We start from the raw sequence: 16,328 nt of genomic DNA, 5'->3' as shown, positions 1-16,328 counted from the left end.
AAGACAGAGATCGCTCCTGCAAGATGTTTTAATGCTGGTAAGTTCACCACACTGAACCAAGCCTGAACAGTAGCTCTGCCACCTTCTGTTTCTGGGCTCAGAATCAGGTCTGTTTTTCGCAAACAGTGCTCAGAACAAGTCATAAAGTGTCAAAGGTCAGCAGTTTTCAGAAAAGCAGAACTCAGTTCCTGCTAATTATCCTTGCCTACTACAAGCAAATCTTTCAGTTTGGGAATGGGTGCAAACATTTGCAAAATAGAACTAGAACCTGTTATCACTCAATTATGTAACATTTGAGATGTTACATAAAAGGCAACTTGAAATTTTTATTAAGCTTTCCAGCCTGAAGGCAGGCAGCTACCGCTAAGTGAGGGGCTGAGCAGGGACATAGGAGCTCAGAGGACTGTATTTTTGAAGGGTCTGTCAAGTGCTGTGACAGTTAAAAACACGTCACATGCGTTTCCACAAAACTGCCTCTCCTGCATTTGCTGATAAGGAACATCTGCAACTGGAAGATACCACTGCTGAGTGGCACGTGCTCTCAGAAAATAAGCACTCCTTGTACAAACCATGAATGATGATATATAACAGTAGTATAATCCCCCTGGAATCAGTCATTACCACAGTTAAACTGTTAGCCTATTAGCTATCCTCAGTGTTGCCTTACGGCTCTTAACTGCTGGCTAAAACTGATTTTCATAGGGATTATACTTACATAAGGACCCAAGAGGGTCTAAATTAAGCTATGGAGTTTTAGTTACCAGGCAGACCAAAAAGTAACCATTTAAGTTCTCTGTAACATACTTGGTCTCCATCAAACACTCCAGTTGTGATGCTCTCAGAGTACATATAAAGTCAATAACTTTGCAAACAAGTATTTTCCACAAAAATCGTATAAAAATATAAATAAAAACACTTCCTAATTATTTCTTTTTTGAAGCTCCAAACAGATTTAATTAAAATAAGCACAAAAAAGTTGGTCCCTACTTAGCGCCACCATTATATAAAGAACAACTAAAAATAGAAACTGAAGCTGTAACAGAACAAAATGAGCATTTAACATTCTTGCAGTGAACTGAATCCCTTCAGACTGCTTGCTCAGAAGCCTAGCATTATTTAGTATTTCTTGAAACCCAAATTCATCATTTATGCTTTTTGATGAAAAATTAGACACAGACAACATTATTGCTTTTATTACAAAATGTAAATAAATTCAAAAATTGTAAATCTGAGTGTACAATTTAATTTAAAAATGAAGTCTAACTGACAGTCCCCTACGAGCTGGTGTCAGATGTGGCTAAAGAAATAGATGAAGAAGATGAAGAAGAAGATAGAGAATATTCATTATTTGTTATTGATGCTTTATCTTCATATTTTGGAGGTGATTCAGAGGAGAGGTATAGCATTGGTAAAATATCTGAAGGTGAGCTGCTTCCAGAAATTGTATATATGGTTTCATAGTCTCTAACAGCAACTGTTCTTTCATCATCTGCAAGCTGTGCTCTATAAAACACAAAACTGCATATTAGCATAATTCATTTCTTTACAGTGAGTGAAATTCCACTTGACTTACATAAACATACATGTATACACATACTCCCTAAAAATCCCTGAAGCAAAGAACTTGCATAAACACTAGGATTTCATTCTGTGCTCTACATTATGAGTCATATGAAAATTCTCTTAGTTCAGAGGGGAAGGGCAAACAAGCTCCCTTCTAACCTTTTGCATCACCAGTCATACCCTGGCTTATAGGTATTAGCTGCTTCTGGCAGGGCTATCTCACAATCTTATTAAATCTTCTTCTGATCCTTATTTCCTAATGTATCTTCCCTTTTGTTGTCTATCACATACATACAGTCTCCTTCCCTTATGAAAGACAGTCACCAGACTTAAAATTGCATTGCAAAAATCACAATCCTTAGCCATTTGAGATGTTACATAAAAGGCAACTTGAAATTTTTATTAAGCTTTCCAGCAATGCATGACAGACATAAGGAGTGGCACTCCTGCTCAGAGATGGAGAACCAGATGCAACTGGACACGACCAGACTGCTAAGTTCCCAGTGACAGCGAAGGAGGGCTAACCATCATAACTGGATCCCAATTGGTTGCACTCACATGGTTCTGGTACTCTGCTCATCTCGCCCTGGAGACGGACCTCAGCACATTGCTTTAACTGCTTCCCAAGAAAGGGGAAGAACTCCTTGTTCCTCATGACTCGCTCCCAGAGCTGACTCTTGCCTGTGTGCATACATCTGTACCCCTCACCAACACTGTGTGAGGAGCAGCAATATAGAGCATAGTCACCTCATCTTGAGTGCCGTTACTGGTGCGTGAGGGTGTGTGTTTAAAGGAAAAAGAGGGGAACGTACTACAGACAAATGCTGAAGTGCTATAAAACAGATTGCAGGAAAAAACCAACCACTTCTGGGATCAGACCATGACTCAACCTTCTATGAGCTCTCTCATCCAGCACAGCCTCAACCACAGCACTTGCTGACTGAACATGGAGCAGTGGACTGAAGAGGCAAATCACATCTGCCTAATAACCAACCACATATGAAAAGGGTATCCCCTTCCAGCTTTGGGATCTTTAACCATGGCACTATGTTAGGAGGAACAAGGCCACTGCTTCTCCTCCACGAAAGGGCTTGGGAGCCAATTTGCACTAATCAAGACGCCATGGCTGCTACCAAGTACTGAGCCATGGGAGACAATCATCAAGTGAAATACTCAGAGGTGGCATCAACTCATAGGGTCTCTGTGAGGACCCTGGAGAGCAGGGAAGGGCAACAGCTAGAGCACCCCCAGCCACAGAACAGCAAAGCAGGAGACACGGGTTTCTGCATCCAAAGTTGAGGTGTTTTGTCCACTCCACTAGAAACTGCCCCAACAAGCTGGGCTACAAACTACCTCTTTGTGTACATATATTCACAAGACAGAGAATTCCAGACAGGCAATCAGTGATGATTGAGTTGATGGGATCACACAAAGTTCAGAGCACGTGGGTTGAAGCAGTTGATCCAGCAGCAGGAGATTTCGTAGGAGAATGGGTGAAGGAAAAGGGGTCACCTGGCACGTGCACCAGCAGGGAGAGCGCACAAAAAGTCTCAGGAACTAGCTTTTTTGCCATTCCTCCACTGCCCTTTGTTTTTCCTTTTTCAGTGCAGGATGTGCTGCTTGCATTCATTCATATCCTTTGATAATCCACACATTTTACCAAGCACATGGGCAGGCAGCCCACACCTGAACTCAGGGCCTGAAAATACAGGGTAGAAAGGACTTGTGGCCCTGAGTTTTGTGCATTGTACTTTTACAGACAGGTGGTACAAGAGTGACTGTCTCTCAGCTGCTTGTAAGGCTACAGCAGAACATGTATGGTCTTGTATTTCTCCCAGTTATGCACTCCATCTTGGTCTTCTAAATGTATTTAAACTGCAATGGTTTTTGAGGGTGCCCTTGGACAATACTTGAATTGGCTGTCTAAGGGCTACCAGAGGTCCAGGTTCACACTCGGGGCAAGTCATTTCTCCACACACATTCATTTGCTTTGTACGTACATCTGGGATGTACATGCCAGAAGGGCGTTACAGCACATGCTAGAGCTGTAGCACAGTGAGGCTCAGTGTGGTGCCTAAGTCCAGGACTACCAGCAGCTGGTATGAAACACCTTCCAGCTGTGGATGCCTTCACCCAGACCACAGAGATTTCATGTAAATTCCTTCTTTCAGCAGCAGGAGTTTATTTTCTCTCCTGCTTGCTCTGGGTGTCCTTTGATTGCAGTAGTATAGTTCTGAGAGCTGATATATTTCACTTGCAGTCTGAGAACAGGCACAGACTTTTATACTTAAGAAAATAAAGTGTTTCTTCACACAACAATTTGTGCACTGGTCTTTGGAAAGCACTTTTGCTTGAAAAACCCCAACATCTCATCCCCACATCTACCTTTGTCATTCTGAATTGGCAGATGTTTAAGGCACTGAGTAATCAACAGATTCTCATCAGCTTTGTACAAAAGGTCCTCTCTCTGAAACAAGTTAAGTGGAAAAACAGCAGATTGAATGAACTGTGCATAGCTAGGGTTTATTATGCATTGCATCCCTCAGCACAAGTCATCAACCTCAAGCTGGACCTCAAGTCAGTGGGAATCAAACACTGAGTGTCTCCCTTTCCTAGATGCATGATAATTTTTTTTTGTTTGGGGGCCAGTCCCATTGTGCGCTAGAGTGTTGCACTAGTAGCAAGGAAGAGTGAGTAAAGTGTATTTTCTGTGTTAAAAAAGTGATTTTGAGAAATGGCAGAAGGACAGTCTGGCTTGTGGTAATAGCAACAGAAGGAGGCATCTGCTGTGTCCAACAGAGATGGAGAAAATGTCTGGAGGAGGGCACTAGGAAATGGAAGATAATATAAGGAGCTGTTGACAGTGATTGACTAGAGAACAGAGTGCCTTGCACAGTGTGGCTGAGCCTCACGAATCCACCAGGTATACTTCAAAGGATGACAAAACCACAGACATGGCTCACACAGCTTGGTAACAAGAATAAGCACCATTGCTAACACAAGTATCCTCCTCCTGTAGCATTTAGGTCTTCAGGCAGGAAGAGGGTTCGTGCTTGCTTGGTTCAAAAGGAAGATTAGCACTAGCGTTTTGAAGTACCAACATCAGGCACACAGCTGGTACAGCTGGTCACAGAACATACTGCCTCATGTGAGCGAAGTCTGGAGTATAGTGGAAAAGCTATTAAAGCAATGGCTCAACAACTACTATGACTGGACACAGCCACGCAGCCTGGGGCTCTTGCTGCAATGATGGTGCCTAGGATACTGCAATGATGGTGCCTAGGATACTGCAGGTACAGTCTTGCAAACTAGTCATCCAAAGAAAAAGTCTTACACTGACTCACAGTTCAACAAACAAGCTGACACAGGACCTTCCAAAAGATAAAGCCAACTCAATTCTGGATCATTCAGGGGCTGAAAGTAAGTTGGGGGCTCTAGGTGTGTGGCATCTAGCTCTCCTGGCCAGATCTAGTTCTGACTCCTGGTACATGACTCTTGCAGTGACCTCTTTTACCCTCAAGTTAGCAGCCTGCTAGTGGTAACCCACAGGGGATAAATAACCTTGCAAGTTTTGTGGTACAAACAACTTTTTGTCAGTCTCCCTGAGTTTAGTGGCAGCAGCATCTAGCAAATCAGCTGTACTCAACAGGGAAGAGTGGCTGCATGGGTAAGGTACAACATCTTGAGATGAAGTTGGCATTGCAACCTCCCTTTTAAGCTCCCTGAAGTCTCCTGCTCTTCTGCCATATCAAGGTATCCTTTTATCTTGACACACTGCCACAGTAGGGACAAGGCACACCAGCATGGCAGGTCTCATTTCCTCAGGACAGTGAGGCAGTGAAATACGGGTCACAGGGAGAACAGGACACACTAAAGTGGCATTCCCAGGGTCACAGGGCCTGTAGATAGATGTCATGAAGGGCTTGCTGCATTGGTTCTACAAAGGGTTCCTAAAATCTGGCAGTCTGGCTATCATGCCACTGGGGCACTGCTGTCAGGGGCACCTTCTCTTGGACAATCTGTGGAAGAAATCTATTCTAAGTACATTTAAATAAAGGCCACTGATTTAAGGCTTTGTTTTCACTTCAAAAGTTCTTTTCAGTCATAATAAACTGGTAAGAATTTAACCCTCATGAAGGACACTCAGTACTTTGTGATTCCCCTTTTATACTAGGATATTTTAATGCCACTTCAAGTAAGATATCTGCAGTGAGTCAAGTGATGTAGTAGAAAACTTTGTAGTGTTTAGAAACCTAATTCACAATGATTGTTTAAGAACATGTTTTTGGATACACTGAGAAACATATCAGATTTCCCAAGACAAAGAAGGAAACAGTCTTACCCATCACTGAAGATAGAGTGGTATGGTGGAGGATTTTCACTTGTAGGCAAACCACTGGACATAAGACAACGTGTCACAGTTGGTGACACAGGGTCAGCAAAATAAGGAGGTGGTGGAGGTGGGAATACCATTACAGCATCACCTAGGAAAAAAACACCAATTACTACCTCTGAAAAATTGAATGCCATTGTTTATTCTAACTGTATTCTAGAATATTTCCTGTCTTTGGAATTACAATATTTGTACTTGTCCATCTTTTAAGATAAAGTGCAATGATCTCACATACAGAACTGTTATGTTCTGGGCTGTTAAAGTACATTGGAGGTATGTTCAAAACCAAAAATATCCCAAAATATTCATAAGTGGAAGATTTCATTTAGAAAATACAGCTGGGGAAAGGAAGTGTTCCATCTAGCTGAGAGACACAAACCTCTTCACTGTTGACTGTCTTCAGAAACTGGAAGTGCAAAGCATACAATTACTGTTGGCTCACTTTGAGGGTAGGCAAGTATTTAGTTTTCCTCACATATTTAAAATAGGGCAGTTTAAGTTTCTCTACATATACTGCAGTGTTATAAACAAAACTATTCAAGTCATTAATAGTTCTGATGATTGATTTTGTGTGCCTTGACAATTTCCCTGTTAAATTACTTGTAGCTGAAGGCACACTACTAACACATATAATGGTGTTGTAGTACTAATAATTCCCTGTTAAGTGTACTGTGCAGCATATCTGCCAATTTCAGCTTTGTAATTGAGGAGTTTCATATTTTACTAAACAGAAAGTTGGTGTCAGTCACTAAGCTTGCATAATCTATATAAACATTCACAGCTGTCTGGCACCATTTTCCCTTTGTAATTTGTGTGCAGGGACAGGTCAGGGAACATCAGAAATGTTGAGTGAGGTGGGGAGTACTTTCTAGCTGAGTCACCACTGTTTCAGAACGTCATTATGCCAACTAGACCTCAGTCTTCAGCCTTTCAGTTTTACTTTTCCTGATAGAAGTATAAAGGAATCCACTAATTTTGCTTTCTCACCTTTAAAGACAATCTGAATTCCTTTCTACAACCCTTTGATTTATCCTGGTGGAAAACCAACATTAAAGCTTCTAAGGATCACTAAGTTACAGGTCCATAAATTGATTTGACAGGCAGAAGGAAAAAAATTTTGCACAATGGATTTCAAGTCCAATCAGTCAGATGACAGTCAAGCAATACTATGATTGACTCACTAATCCTTTCCGAGAGCTAGAAAGTTATCAGAATTATCTATGCATAGAATGTATTCATGGGGTATTAAAAGCAGTGCTATATGCAGGGGAGCATTCCCTGCTAGCATACCACATTTACTCAAACACTGTGCAATTAACAGAAGCATCTTGCAATTACATCTCTGACTGATGGAAGATGTGGCCATGATTAAAAAAACCAATACACTGCTTATGAATCAGATTCTCCTGTTTAAGGGGTCAGAGCTCAAGGCTAAAATAAATCTTAAATATAGTCACAGAAGTCATTAGACCTGTGATTTGCAGTGTCAGCTACATCCTTTGGGAAAGGAAGTGGGATTGGACTAATTTGTGTCAGATTACGTGGCTTTTTTTGCCCAGTCAGACTTTTCTTTTTATGCCAAAGGAGAGGTTTTGTCTTGAGAAAAAGGTAGCTGAACTGACCATACCAAAAACATATGAGACAAAGCAACATTATTCTGTTTTGGCTGGGCTTGACATGCCAGAACTGACATGCTTAGAGCTCAAATGAGTAATATTCACAGGTAAATCATTAGTGGACCCCCCCCCCCCCCAACTCTCAAATGTAAAGTTCACACATTATTTACCCACCTACTGTAACCTGAAAAGATTCAGGGCTCTGAGGATGTTCTTCGGTTTCACAAGATTCTTGGTTGAGATTTAAGTTTTGTTTCTTTTTAACATGAGCTATCACGAAGAAACACAACCCAGTGAGCACAATCAAAGGTCCCATGATTTGAAGTGACAGGAATCCACAGCCCTGGATGTCCACATCAGAGCTTTCGGTGTGGTTGAGCTGTATGCTGTGCCAGCCGGGACTGCAGCCAGGAACCCAAATGCCCAAGATGCTAATTAGCATTCCACTAGTTAAAAACAGGAATCCAAATATGAGAAACTGGGCAAACTGGCAGCTCCCACGACAGAAAACAAGGCTGTACACCTGCTCATTTTGCAATTGTCTTTGTCTTATATACAGCCTGGCCCTTGATCGTGCCAGTAAAACACAAACCAGTCCAGCTACAGCCAGCACAGGTCCAGCAGCCTTAAGGACCTCATTACAGTCATGGAAGGTTCCAGATGGGCATGACTGGAGAATAAAGACTGAAAGCAAGAATCCAGCACAGAGCAACACAGCTCCAAAAACAAAAAGGAAAAAAATAAGTTTCCCATGTTGTCCATTATTTCCTTCACCTCCTGGTGCAGGAACAGCCACTGGATACATTACAACAGAATCTCCTCAAGCAGATGAGTTGGGGTTTGTTTTGGTTTTTTTTTTTCCTGTTAGCATTAAGTGGCACAAAACTATAGTAGATCTGTGAACATGAAAATACACGAATCAAAAGAAGGAAAAAAACCATCAGTGGGACTAGCTACATAATAATATTTACTTCTGCATTTGCTATTCAGCCTATATTGTGTACTCACAGTATATTTTCTGTTTTGGAGTACCTCCACTATGGATTAAAGGACCTCATCAAGTTTGCTGCTGTTGAACACCAATGAAAAGACAGAACTTGTTTACAGTTAGACTGAAAACAACTCCAATTGCTGTTGCACAGCTAAATGAATTGCTTCTTTAGATACACAGCCTTATGATTAAGGGGACATTATTTTCAAAGGCTGAATCTTGGGAACAAGGACAAGGTAGCTTTCTCCTTGAAAACAGAAAGCTAGGGGAAATTTCTGTAGTGAATGGCAGAAGTGACAGCTCTTGAGAAAAAGAACCTTAATGCAATGAGTATTGACGACCATTGGACTTTTTACCAAGTAAATCTTCTAATACATACCTTTTCAAAGCATATAAATCTTGCTTGTCCTTCCACAGGCAATAAAGACTTTTCTGTTTCTGTCCTTAAATCAGCTTCCTGTCCTATACAGCTGCAAGAGCAAATACACAGAAGATTTTTGGTTCCCTTCCGAAAAGACAAAAAAAAAAAAAAAAAAGCCATACTAAAGACTGTGTACTTCAAGTTTCACTGATTCCATAGTTAGAGTTGGTAAGCATACTGCTCCCACACTTCCTCTCAACTTCCCCTATTCCTGAATCCTTTGTCTGTGCTCCAAGAAAGTTTTAAAAGAAATATAACAAAAGTGGTTCCCAGAAGGCTTCTGATCCCACAGGAGTCTAAATTCACAAGTAAACCAGAAGCAAATAGAATCCAGTGCTGAGGCCAATAACAGTCCATATTGTAGCATGGATGACAAATCTGCTGGATGTGAACAAGCTGGAGCAGGGAAAGCCTGACTGAAAATTAGGACAGAGTGCCATTCAGTGAGCTCTAGAAAAAAAAAAATTATTTCTGCCATTACTCACACAGAAGTTTGTGCTGCTCTGACACTCTGGCCTACGGGGCTCAGATGGACACCTGCACTCCATACCACAGTGACTAGCAATCATGGAGATCTCGGTCCAAGTGGCTACCATCCACCAAAAACCAACCCAAAACCCAGGGAAATTTCAGAGTATGGAAAATAACAAGTCCGGATGGACCATGAGAAAGCTGTTCCCTACCAAGTGTAGGAGGTATTTAAACATGCTCATTTTCCCCTCACCAGGAGTCTCCTGTGACAGACAACTTCATCTACCACTTGGATATATCAAGAAGAATATAAAGGGAATGGAGGAGTTTGTTACAGATGGAAGCAGGGAATCAGCTTAGTTACTGCTGTTTGCTAGTTAAACTTCAGCCTTTCAGCTACCAGCTTGTACTGCCCTGCTACTAATTCAGATGACTGGAAGCTAGAAGTCAAGTTAGATTGATTCCTCCATACATATGCCTCAACAACAGTTATTCCACAAGAAAAACAAAGTATTATGTGCTTTCTGGAAGGAAACTATTGAACATGTGTCAGCCACAACAGGCTTCATGTCACTCCCCACTGAGATGAAAACAAAACACAACCATGAAACCCACTAGTCACTCAAATACATAATTATCTGTCTGCAATGCAAGGCAATCTATCAAGTCACTGTAATTAGCCACTTGTAAGAGTAGGACCCAATTAAAGAATCATCTGAGCAGATACATGACTAATGAAGTTATTAGAAGTTTTACTGCTGAACATCAAACCAGACCTCCAGCAGTATGGGAGAAGGCAGAGAGTAGTATGCAGGTAAAAGACACAATAAACAGGAGACTTGACAGGCAAGGAAACAGGCTGCACCACACACCAAGAAGGGCACTGCAGGAAGCAACAAAGTCTTCCAGCTGGCTATCTCGAACAGCAAAACCAAGGGACCTCCCTTAATACATCCCACTACCGTGGTCAGTCAATTTGTAAACTATGTCTGCTAAGTGTTTCTTCACTGTTCTGAATTCAGTCTATCCCTCTATTAAGATAGGTTTGAAAAACTGCTAACTGAGGCTCCCTTGGTAAGAGTCACAGCTTCACTCTGGGGAAAAAAAAAAAAAGCGTTATAGAGCACTAAACTTAGGACAGTATCTCACTAAAAAGAAATTAAAAAAAATCTGATAGATTTTGAACTGAAGACCTTTAGCCAAGCACACTTTCAGTACTGCATGAGCTGAAGTCAGTTTGAAGGCTCTACTTCTGAGCAGAGGAAATGGATTAGGTTGTTCACTCCTCCTTCCTTGATTTCACTGGTCTTTCCTAAGTTAATAAAACTGGTTCTTATAACTGCATATGTTCCTTCATGTCTAGACATTTGTTCCATTTTCATATTTGATCTGAGGTGGTTCAGATTTACTGGCCTACCAACAATGCACAAAACTGAGTAAAGAGCCTCTGAAATACTAAAAACCCACCCCAAAATCCAACAAAGTCCAGTTTCAGACACAACTGTCTTGAGATATTTTTCTGCTGAGGCACATTAACCATTATAACAGCAATACACTATAATTAGAGAGAACTCTGAATCCTTTCTTCGCAGTTCCCTCTAGGGAAGAGGACATGGACATAAGTACAAGTAAATTAGGACAAAAGGAAATAATGTGAAGAAAAAAAAAAAAGCAAACGTTTAGCCCTTAAAAAGAAAAATCTAGATATTTGTTCTCATTACTCCAACATAGCGCCTGCTTCTCTTCCACCGATCTTCTTGTTATGACATTAAGTTAAAACACACATTAGAAATGAAGCATGTGCATATTTTCTTAATTCTTTCAGGCCACAAAAGAAAAGAACATTCAGAACACTCTGTTGTGGCTTTGAAGATGAAAGCCACAGATTTTATGCTGCAAAATCCAAGGGAGGACTAATTTTAATTTACACTACCACCAAATTTTAATAGAAAACTCAATGCAGGATTAAGCTTTGTTTCTTGCGTTTCAAGAAAAAGTATTTTAAGAAAGAAGCAAGCCTTATATTGACTATGTACTTGAAATACTGCCATTAGATCAGGTATCTCCACAGGCATATTAACATAAGGGAATTTTCCCTTCATATTGACCCTAAGTCTGAGAGCAGACATGGAAATACCAGGTCAGAAATTGCTAGAACAAAATGCAGTGGTGTGCAGGCAGTTAAGTAGGAGGGAAGAGGGAATTGGAAACATAGCTTGTAGAGGAAGTCTGGTTATGAGCTTAACTTAAATGATATAGTGCTTTACCCTTTTGTAAGTCTGGCCCATGCCAGGTATACAGAACAGGAAATAACATCACAATTTCTTGTCATTTTTCTGTGTAACATTTGTATTACTACTTTCACATTACGGAAACTCCAAGGATTTTAAAATACAAGTTTTAATGATGAAACTGGGACTTTCTGCTTTCTGTTTGAACCTTCAGAATTCATACTATTCAAGATTTCCACTGCAAACACCAAGGCTATAAATTTAGTCCCCCTTACTCATATGAAATTTGATAGCCTCATGCAGTCATATGAATTCAGGAACTAAGGATTAAAAGAAAAAAAGTATTGGAAGAATTAAAAGACTGCTGACCCTCTATTTTATGTTTCCCAGAGTGGGCCCTGTTCCTGCTCTTTCACTTGCAAAAGTACCCAAATCATTTCATGCAGAAGTTTCAGGTCTAGTTTGTGTTGTTATTTCAAGAACTACAGTTCCCTGTCAGTTGTAGTCCACAATGGAAACCTCATTAGAAGTCACAAACCATCCTTTTCAAGAGTTTTCCATTTAATGTTTTCACCCATACTTCCAATTTTTGAACTGCTACTGGAAAGTTTATGGTATTTTAAATTTTTTTTTATTTTTTTTTCCTCCTGGTTTCAAATTAAGCCATGACTCCTGGTAGAACAAGCTACCTGGAAGGAAAAGTCCTCTCAACTTCATTCAGTTTAACTTCCATGTCAAACCATGACTGGCTCTTCACTTCCTCTTACTCCCTGTATCTAACATCCGCCTCTGTACCCATGCCATATTCTGTTCTTTATCATATCACAATTTCCTCCCCGGATTGTACTCTTAACACTCAGCAGCAGTACCCATCCATGAGCACAGCTGATTAAACTGAAGTAAACTGGAGTTTGCCACCTTCATCCCCACACTCTTCCCTCCCCATGGTGTTTTTAATCACTTATATGAAGAGCTAGGGGAAAATGCCCAACAGGATCTACTTTCAGTTTTCTACTTTCAAGCAACATCAAGACTACAAGCACTAACAAGTTTCAAGATGCCAAATATATCCAATTTGACCTCTCGTGTATGCGGTCTCTAATTAGTGCCTGCCAGTGCTCTTATCTCACAGGGCATACAACTCTGATATCCCAGGAGGAGTATTTCCAAGGTTTAGACACTGCGCGAAAAGATCCCTAAGCAGGCAGCGGATGCCGTAAACTCTGCCCATGTAGGCTGACACAATGATTGTGTCAACTCACAGTACAAGAAGGGTAACACCATGCTCTTATTTATGACCACTGCAGGTAGGGCAGGAGTCAATGTCTGGAGAGGTGCTGGAAAGCAGCTGCAGTAGGAATTTCCAGAAAATGGGATTAATCCTGCCAGTCTTCAGACACATGTGCGCCAGGGATCCTTCTCACCACAAACTGAGAGAGCCAGGGATTCTGACCTGTGCCAGGCAGAACTGTGCTCTGTGAAAAAGCTGCAAACTACTATCCCTGTGGGCTACAAGATAAAAACAGCTAGAGTAAAAGCTGGTCCACAAATGTTCCCCGCTCACTTTGATAGGGAAGGGAGTCCTGATGCCACAGTTGCATGCAGAGACCCCAAAAGGGTGCCTAGACACACACAGGAGCTTGCAAAGCAAAGTTTGGTAACCCATTGGTTGGATGCCATGGAGGGACCAAGGTCAGCACCTAAATTTAACAACAGGCTTTGAAGGGTCCCATGTGCGTCAGTGGGATGCTTTGTCCTAACTACACACTAGTGGCACACAAGAGCTGGGGACAAAGCAGCTTCTATTTTCCGGAATACTTGAAGGAAAACTGGGGACACAGTAGACAGATAGAGTCAAAGCCTGAGTTGACTTTCTTCAAACAGGTTACACAAGGCAAAGCAATTTCTGGCAAGTTCTGTGAAGGTCTGTCCCATGGGGCTGATGTACCTTAAAGCAGGAAAAGGCACAAAGAGGCTTACAGATCTTTGAGAGGATACAACTGTGTCCATCAGGAAGACGTAGGACTCCAAAAGCTGCCCAAAGCCTTCCTGTCTCAGTTTCTTGAGGTTGGTCTGCAGCATTAAACCACAGCCAACTCATGGACAAGCAATTACACTCTACTTCATCTGAGAAAACAGCGTCCCATGGCATACCCTTCCTCATGCACCAGCCTGTCAGACATGCTCTCTTCTAAGTGACTAGGTCTTGTAAGTCACACTAAGGTCTTCAACAGCATGGACTGTGCCCCAAAAGCACAGCTTCCATGCACTGTGCTGGAGGGATGGAGGGCAGACTGTCCACCACATCCCTGCGAGGGAGCAGCACCTGGCCTGCACAGGGCCAGCCCATCACCCCAGCAAGAGCCTCCTCACCAGAGCACTCCCAGCCGTGTGACACCAGCTGCAACTGGAGCATTATATGTCAGCAGAGTAATTTGTAGAGGCCCCTTCAGAGACATCTCATCCTCTCACAAGGATGGCATAAAGGACACTGCAGGGAGCTCTCCAGGGAGGAGATAAAGAGGCTTTTCTTACCCTAAGACATTTATGCCCTGGTTAAGTGACACGCAGGGGCACAGCCCCAGCCTCCGCCCTTCAGGGGAGTGAAAAACACGGCAATGACAGCGGCCAAGCCGGCGGCAGCCGCTGGGAGACACGGCACAAGCCCACCCGCTCGCCGCACTCCCCTCACTGTAGGCAGCCGGTGGACGAGCTGCCCTCCAGCAGCGCCCGCCTCCCGACAGAAAGCCTGCCCGCCGGAGGTGCCCCCTCTCCCCACCGCGCCCTGCCTCTCCTCACACCGGCACTCCCAAGCTGCCCCCCCCCGCCCGGAAGAGCGGGCAGGCACCACCCGCCATTTTCGCGCCCGCACGGCCGCTCTTCAACCCGCGGCAGGAGCTATCCCGGCTGCAGCGGCCAGGGGAAGCTCCTCGCCACGGCGGCACACAGCGGGGCAGCCTGCGCGCACCACGACACGGCCTCGGGGCCCAGGCTAGCCAGCGGCCGTCCCCGAGGGGCGAGCAGAGCGGAGCAGGTGCGGGAAAAGGTCGGCGGCGAAGGGCTCCTGGCACCCACCCCTTACCTGGCCGCGGTGTGAAGGACTACCAAGGCGCAGCTGGCGCCGCTATTTAAGCACCCGGGCCAAGCAGCACACCTGGGCGGTGGCGGCGGAGCTCAGGCCTGAGTAGAGCCACCCCAGGCGACCATGGGCGCGGCGGTGGCTGCTGCGGCACCGCCTCCCTCGGTGCTCAGCGCTCCGCCCGGCGACGGCCTCGCCCGACCCGCGTCGCCCCTCAGCCACCCCGCCCTCCCGCGGCTCTCAGGGAGGGGGCGGCCGCTGCGGGTGGCGGCTCTGTCGCCTCTTGCCCACAGGCCCGACTGGCGTCGAGGGGCTGTGGCGGCGGCCGGCTCCGAGTTGGGATCCTGCCAGCTGCCCTGGCGGGTGAGGAGGAGGAGGTGCGACGTGACGCCATGTTAGTCACCCCCCCCTTGAGGTGCTGAGGTAACTCGCCGCCCCTGGACGCTGACGGCCAGGCTGAGGAGATCCGCCCGGCTGGTTGTAAGCTGGCTCCGCGGGTGTGTTTTCCACTCGGCTGGGAGATTTTCAAGCTGATGCGCTGGAGCGCAGGCTCAGCTAGCTGGGCAGGGCCATTGCAGGCGTCTCTGGAGGCATGTGTACGTGGCCAAGGTCTAGTGTGCCCCTGAAATAACCTGTGGCTTCGAGGTGAGGCGGGTGAGCAGCCCTGTCACGGAGGTTGCACCACATCTCTCATTTCAGGAGTTGCTACTTGTCACTTTAGCCTTACCAACATTAGCCTTACTTGGGAACTTGCTATGCATTAAAGACAGGCCAAGCCTAGATGTGACTGATTTCCTTCAGTGGTGAGCCAGTTCAGCCTCTGGAAATGGGGTAAGATGCTTTCTGTCTTGCTAGGTGCAGGCAGTGTGGAGGAAGAAGCTGGCTTTGGTGGGGTAGACCAGAGAGCCGTGAAGTGCAAGAAGCAGCTGTGCAAGAGGACAAGGAGCCAGGGGAGGAAGGTCAGGATGTGCCACTTGTAAGTGGGTGAAGCAGGTGTAGGACCTGAATGACAACAGGACTAAAACTGTCCCACTGGTTAGGCGCAGCCTGCTAGCTGGTGAGGTGTGAGGGAAACAATTTCGGTTTATGTGAATCAAGAGGGGCTAGAACAGGGGTAAAAGGTGGAGTGATGCCCAGGAAAGAGATGGCAGGAGGAAAAGGGAGTGGATTAAAGTCTTGCTTGACAGGGAGATAGTTTGGTTAGATGATGGGGGAAAATGGGATATGTAGGGTTTAGGAGGGGATCAGGATTTGGGTAGAGAACTAGGGAAAACTTCGAATTAAATGAAGAACCAAAGCGCATGTGAAAATACATATGGGGTGTAGCAAGGAGCTTGTGATGGGGTAGAAGGCATCAAGCTTTCCAGAGTTTCAGATTTCTGGGTGTTCGTGACCCTTTGCTGTCTTAACTCTTTTATGTCCCAACTCGGCTACCTCTGACTGGAAGGTGGGGTTCAGTTGTGAAACACTCGGATACTGCTGTGAAGGGTCTTATGGTAAGGAGAGACTGGGAAGTAACAATTCCTGTATTCTGTGAAGAGCGAAGTATTTCAGTGAAGAAAA

General features: G+C 44.2%; 1 protein-coding gene across 1 annotated transcript; it reads right to left on the bottom strand.

The window, feature by feature from the left end:
- Positions 1-1,177: 1,177 nt before the first annotated feature.
- Positions 1,178-14,894, bottom strand: TMEM171 (transmembrane protein 171). Its single transcript, XM_075741202.1, has 5 exons — positions 14,769-14,894; positions 8,943-9,033; positions 7,747-8,468; positions 5,906-6,047; positions 1,178-1,503 (listed from the first exon to the last, which is right to left on the bottom strand). Exons 3-5 carry the CDS (start codon positions 8,375-8,377, stop codon positions 1,275-1,277), a joined length of 1,002 nt encoding a protein of 333 aa, XP_075597317.1. The 5' UTR covers positions 8,378-8,468; positions 8,943-9,033; positions 14,769-14,894; the 3' UTR covers positions 1,178-1,274.
- Positions 14,895-16,328: the final 1,434 nt, after the last annotated feature.

This window comes from Balearica regulorum, chromosome Z (assembly GCF_011004875.1).
Source record: "Balearica regulorum gibbericeps isolate bBalReg1 chromosome Z, bBalReg1.pri, whole genome shotgun sequence".
NCBI classification, from domain to species: domain Eukaryota; kingdom Metazoa; phylum Chordata; class Aves; order Gruiformes; family Gruidae; genus Balearica; species Balearica regulorum.
The sequence above is the reverse complement of the archived record's forward strand: the minus strand, read 5'-3'. Positions and strand labels throughout refer to the sequence as shown.

Coding starts and splice junctions, on each gene's coding strand:
- TMEM171 (XM_075741202.1), bottom strand. CDS start 8,377: ATGTATCCAGTGGCTGTTCCTGCACCAGGAGGTGAAGGAAATAATGGA. Junction 6,048..7,746: donor ATCTTTTCAGGTTACAGTAG/GTGGGTAAATAA, acceptor TTTTTTTCCTAG/GTGATGCTGTAATGGTATTC. Junction 1,504..5,905: donor CACTCTATCTTCAGTGATGG/GTAAGACTGTTT, acceptor TGTGTTTTATAG/AGCACAGCTTGCAGATGATG.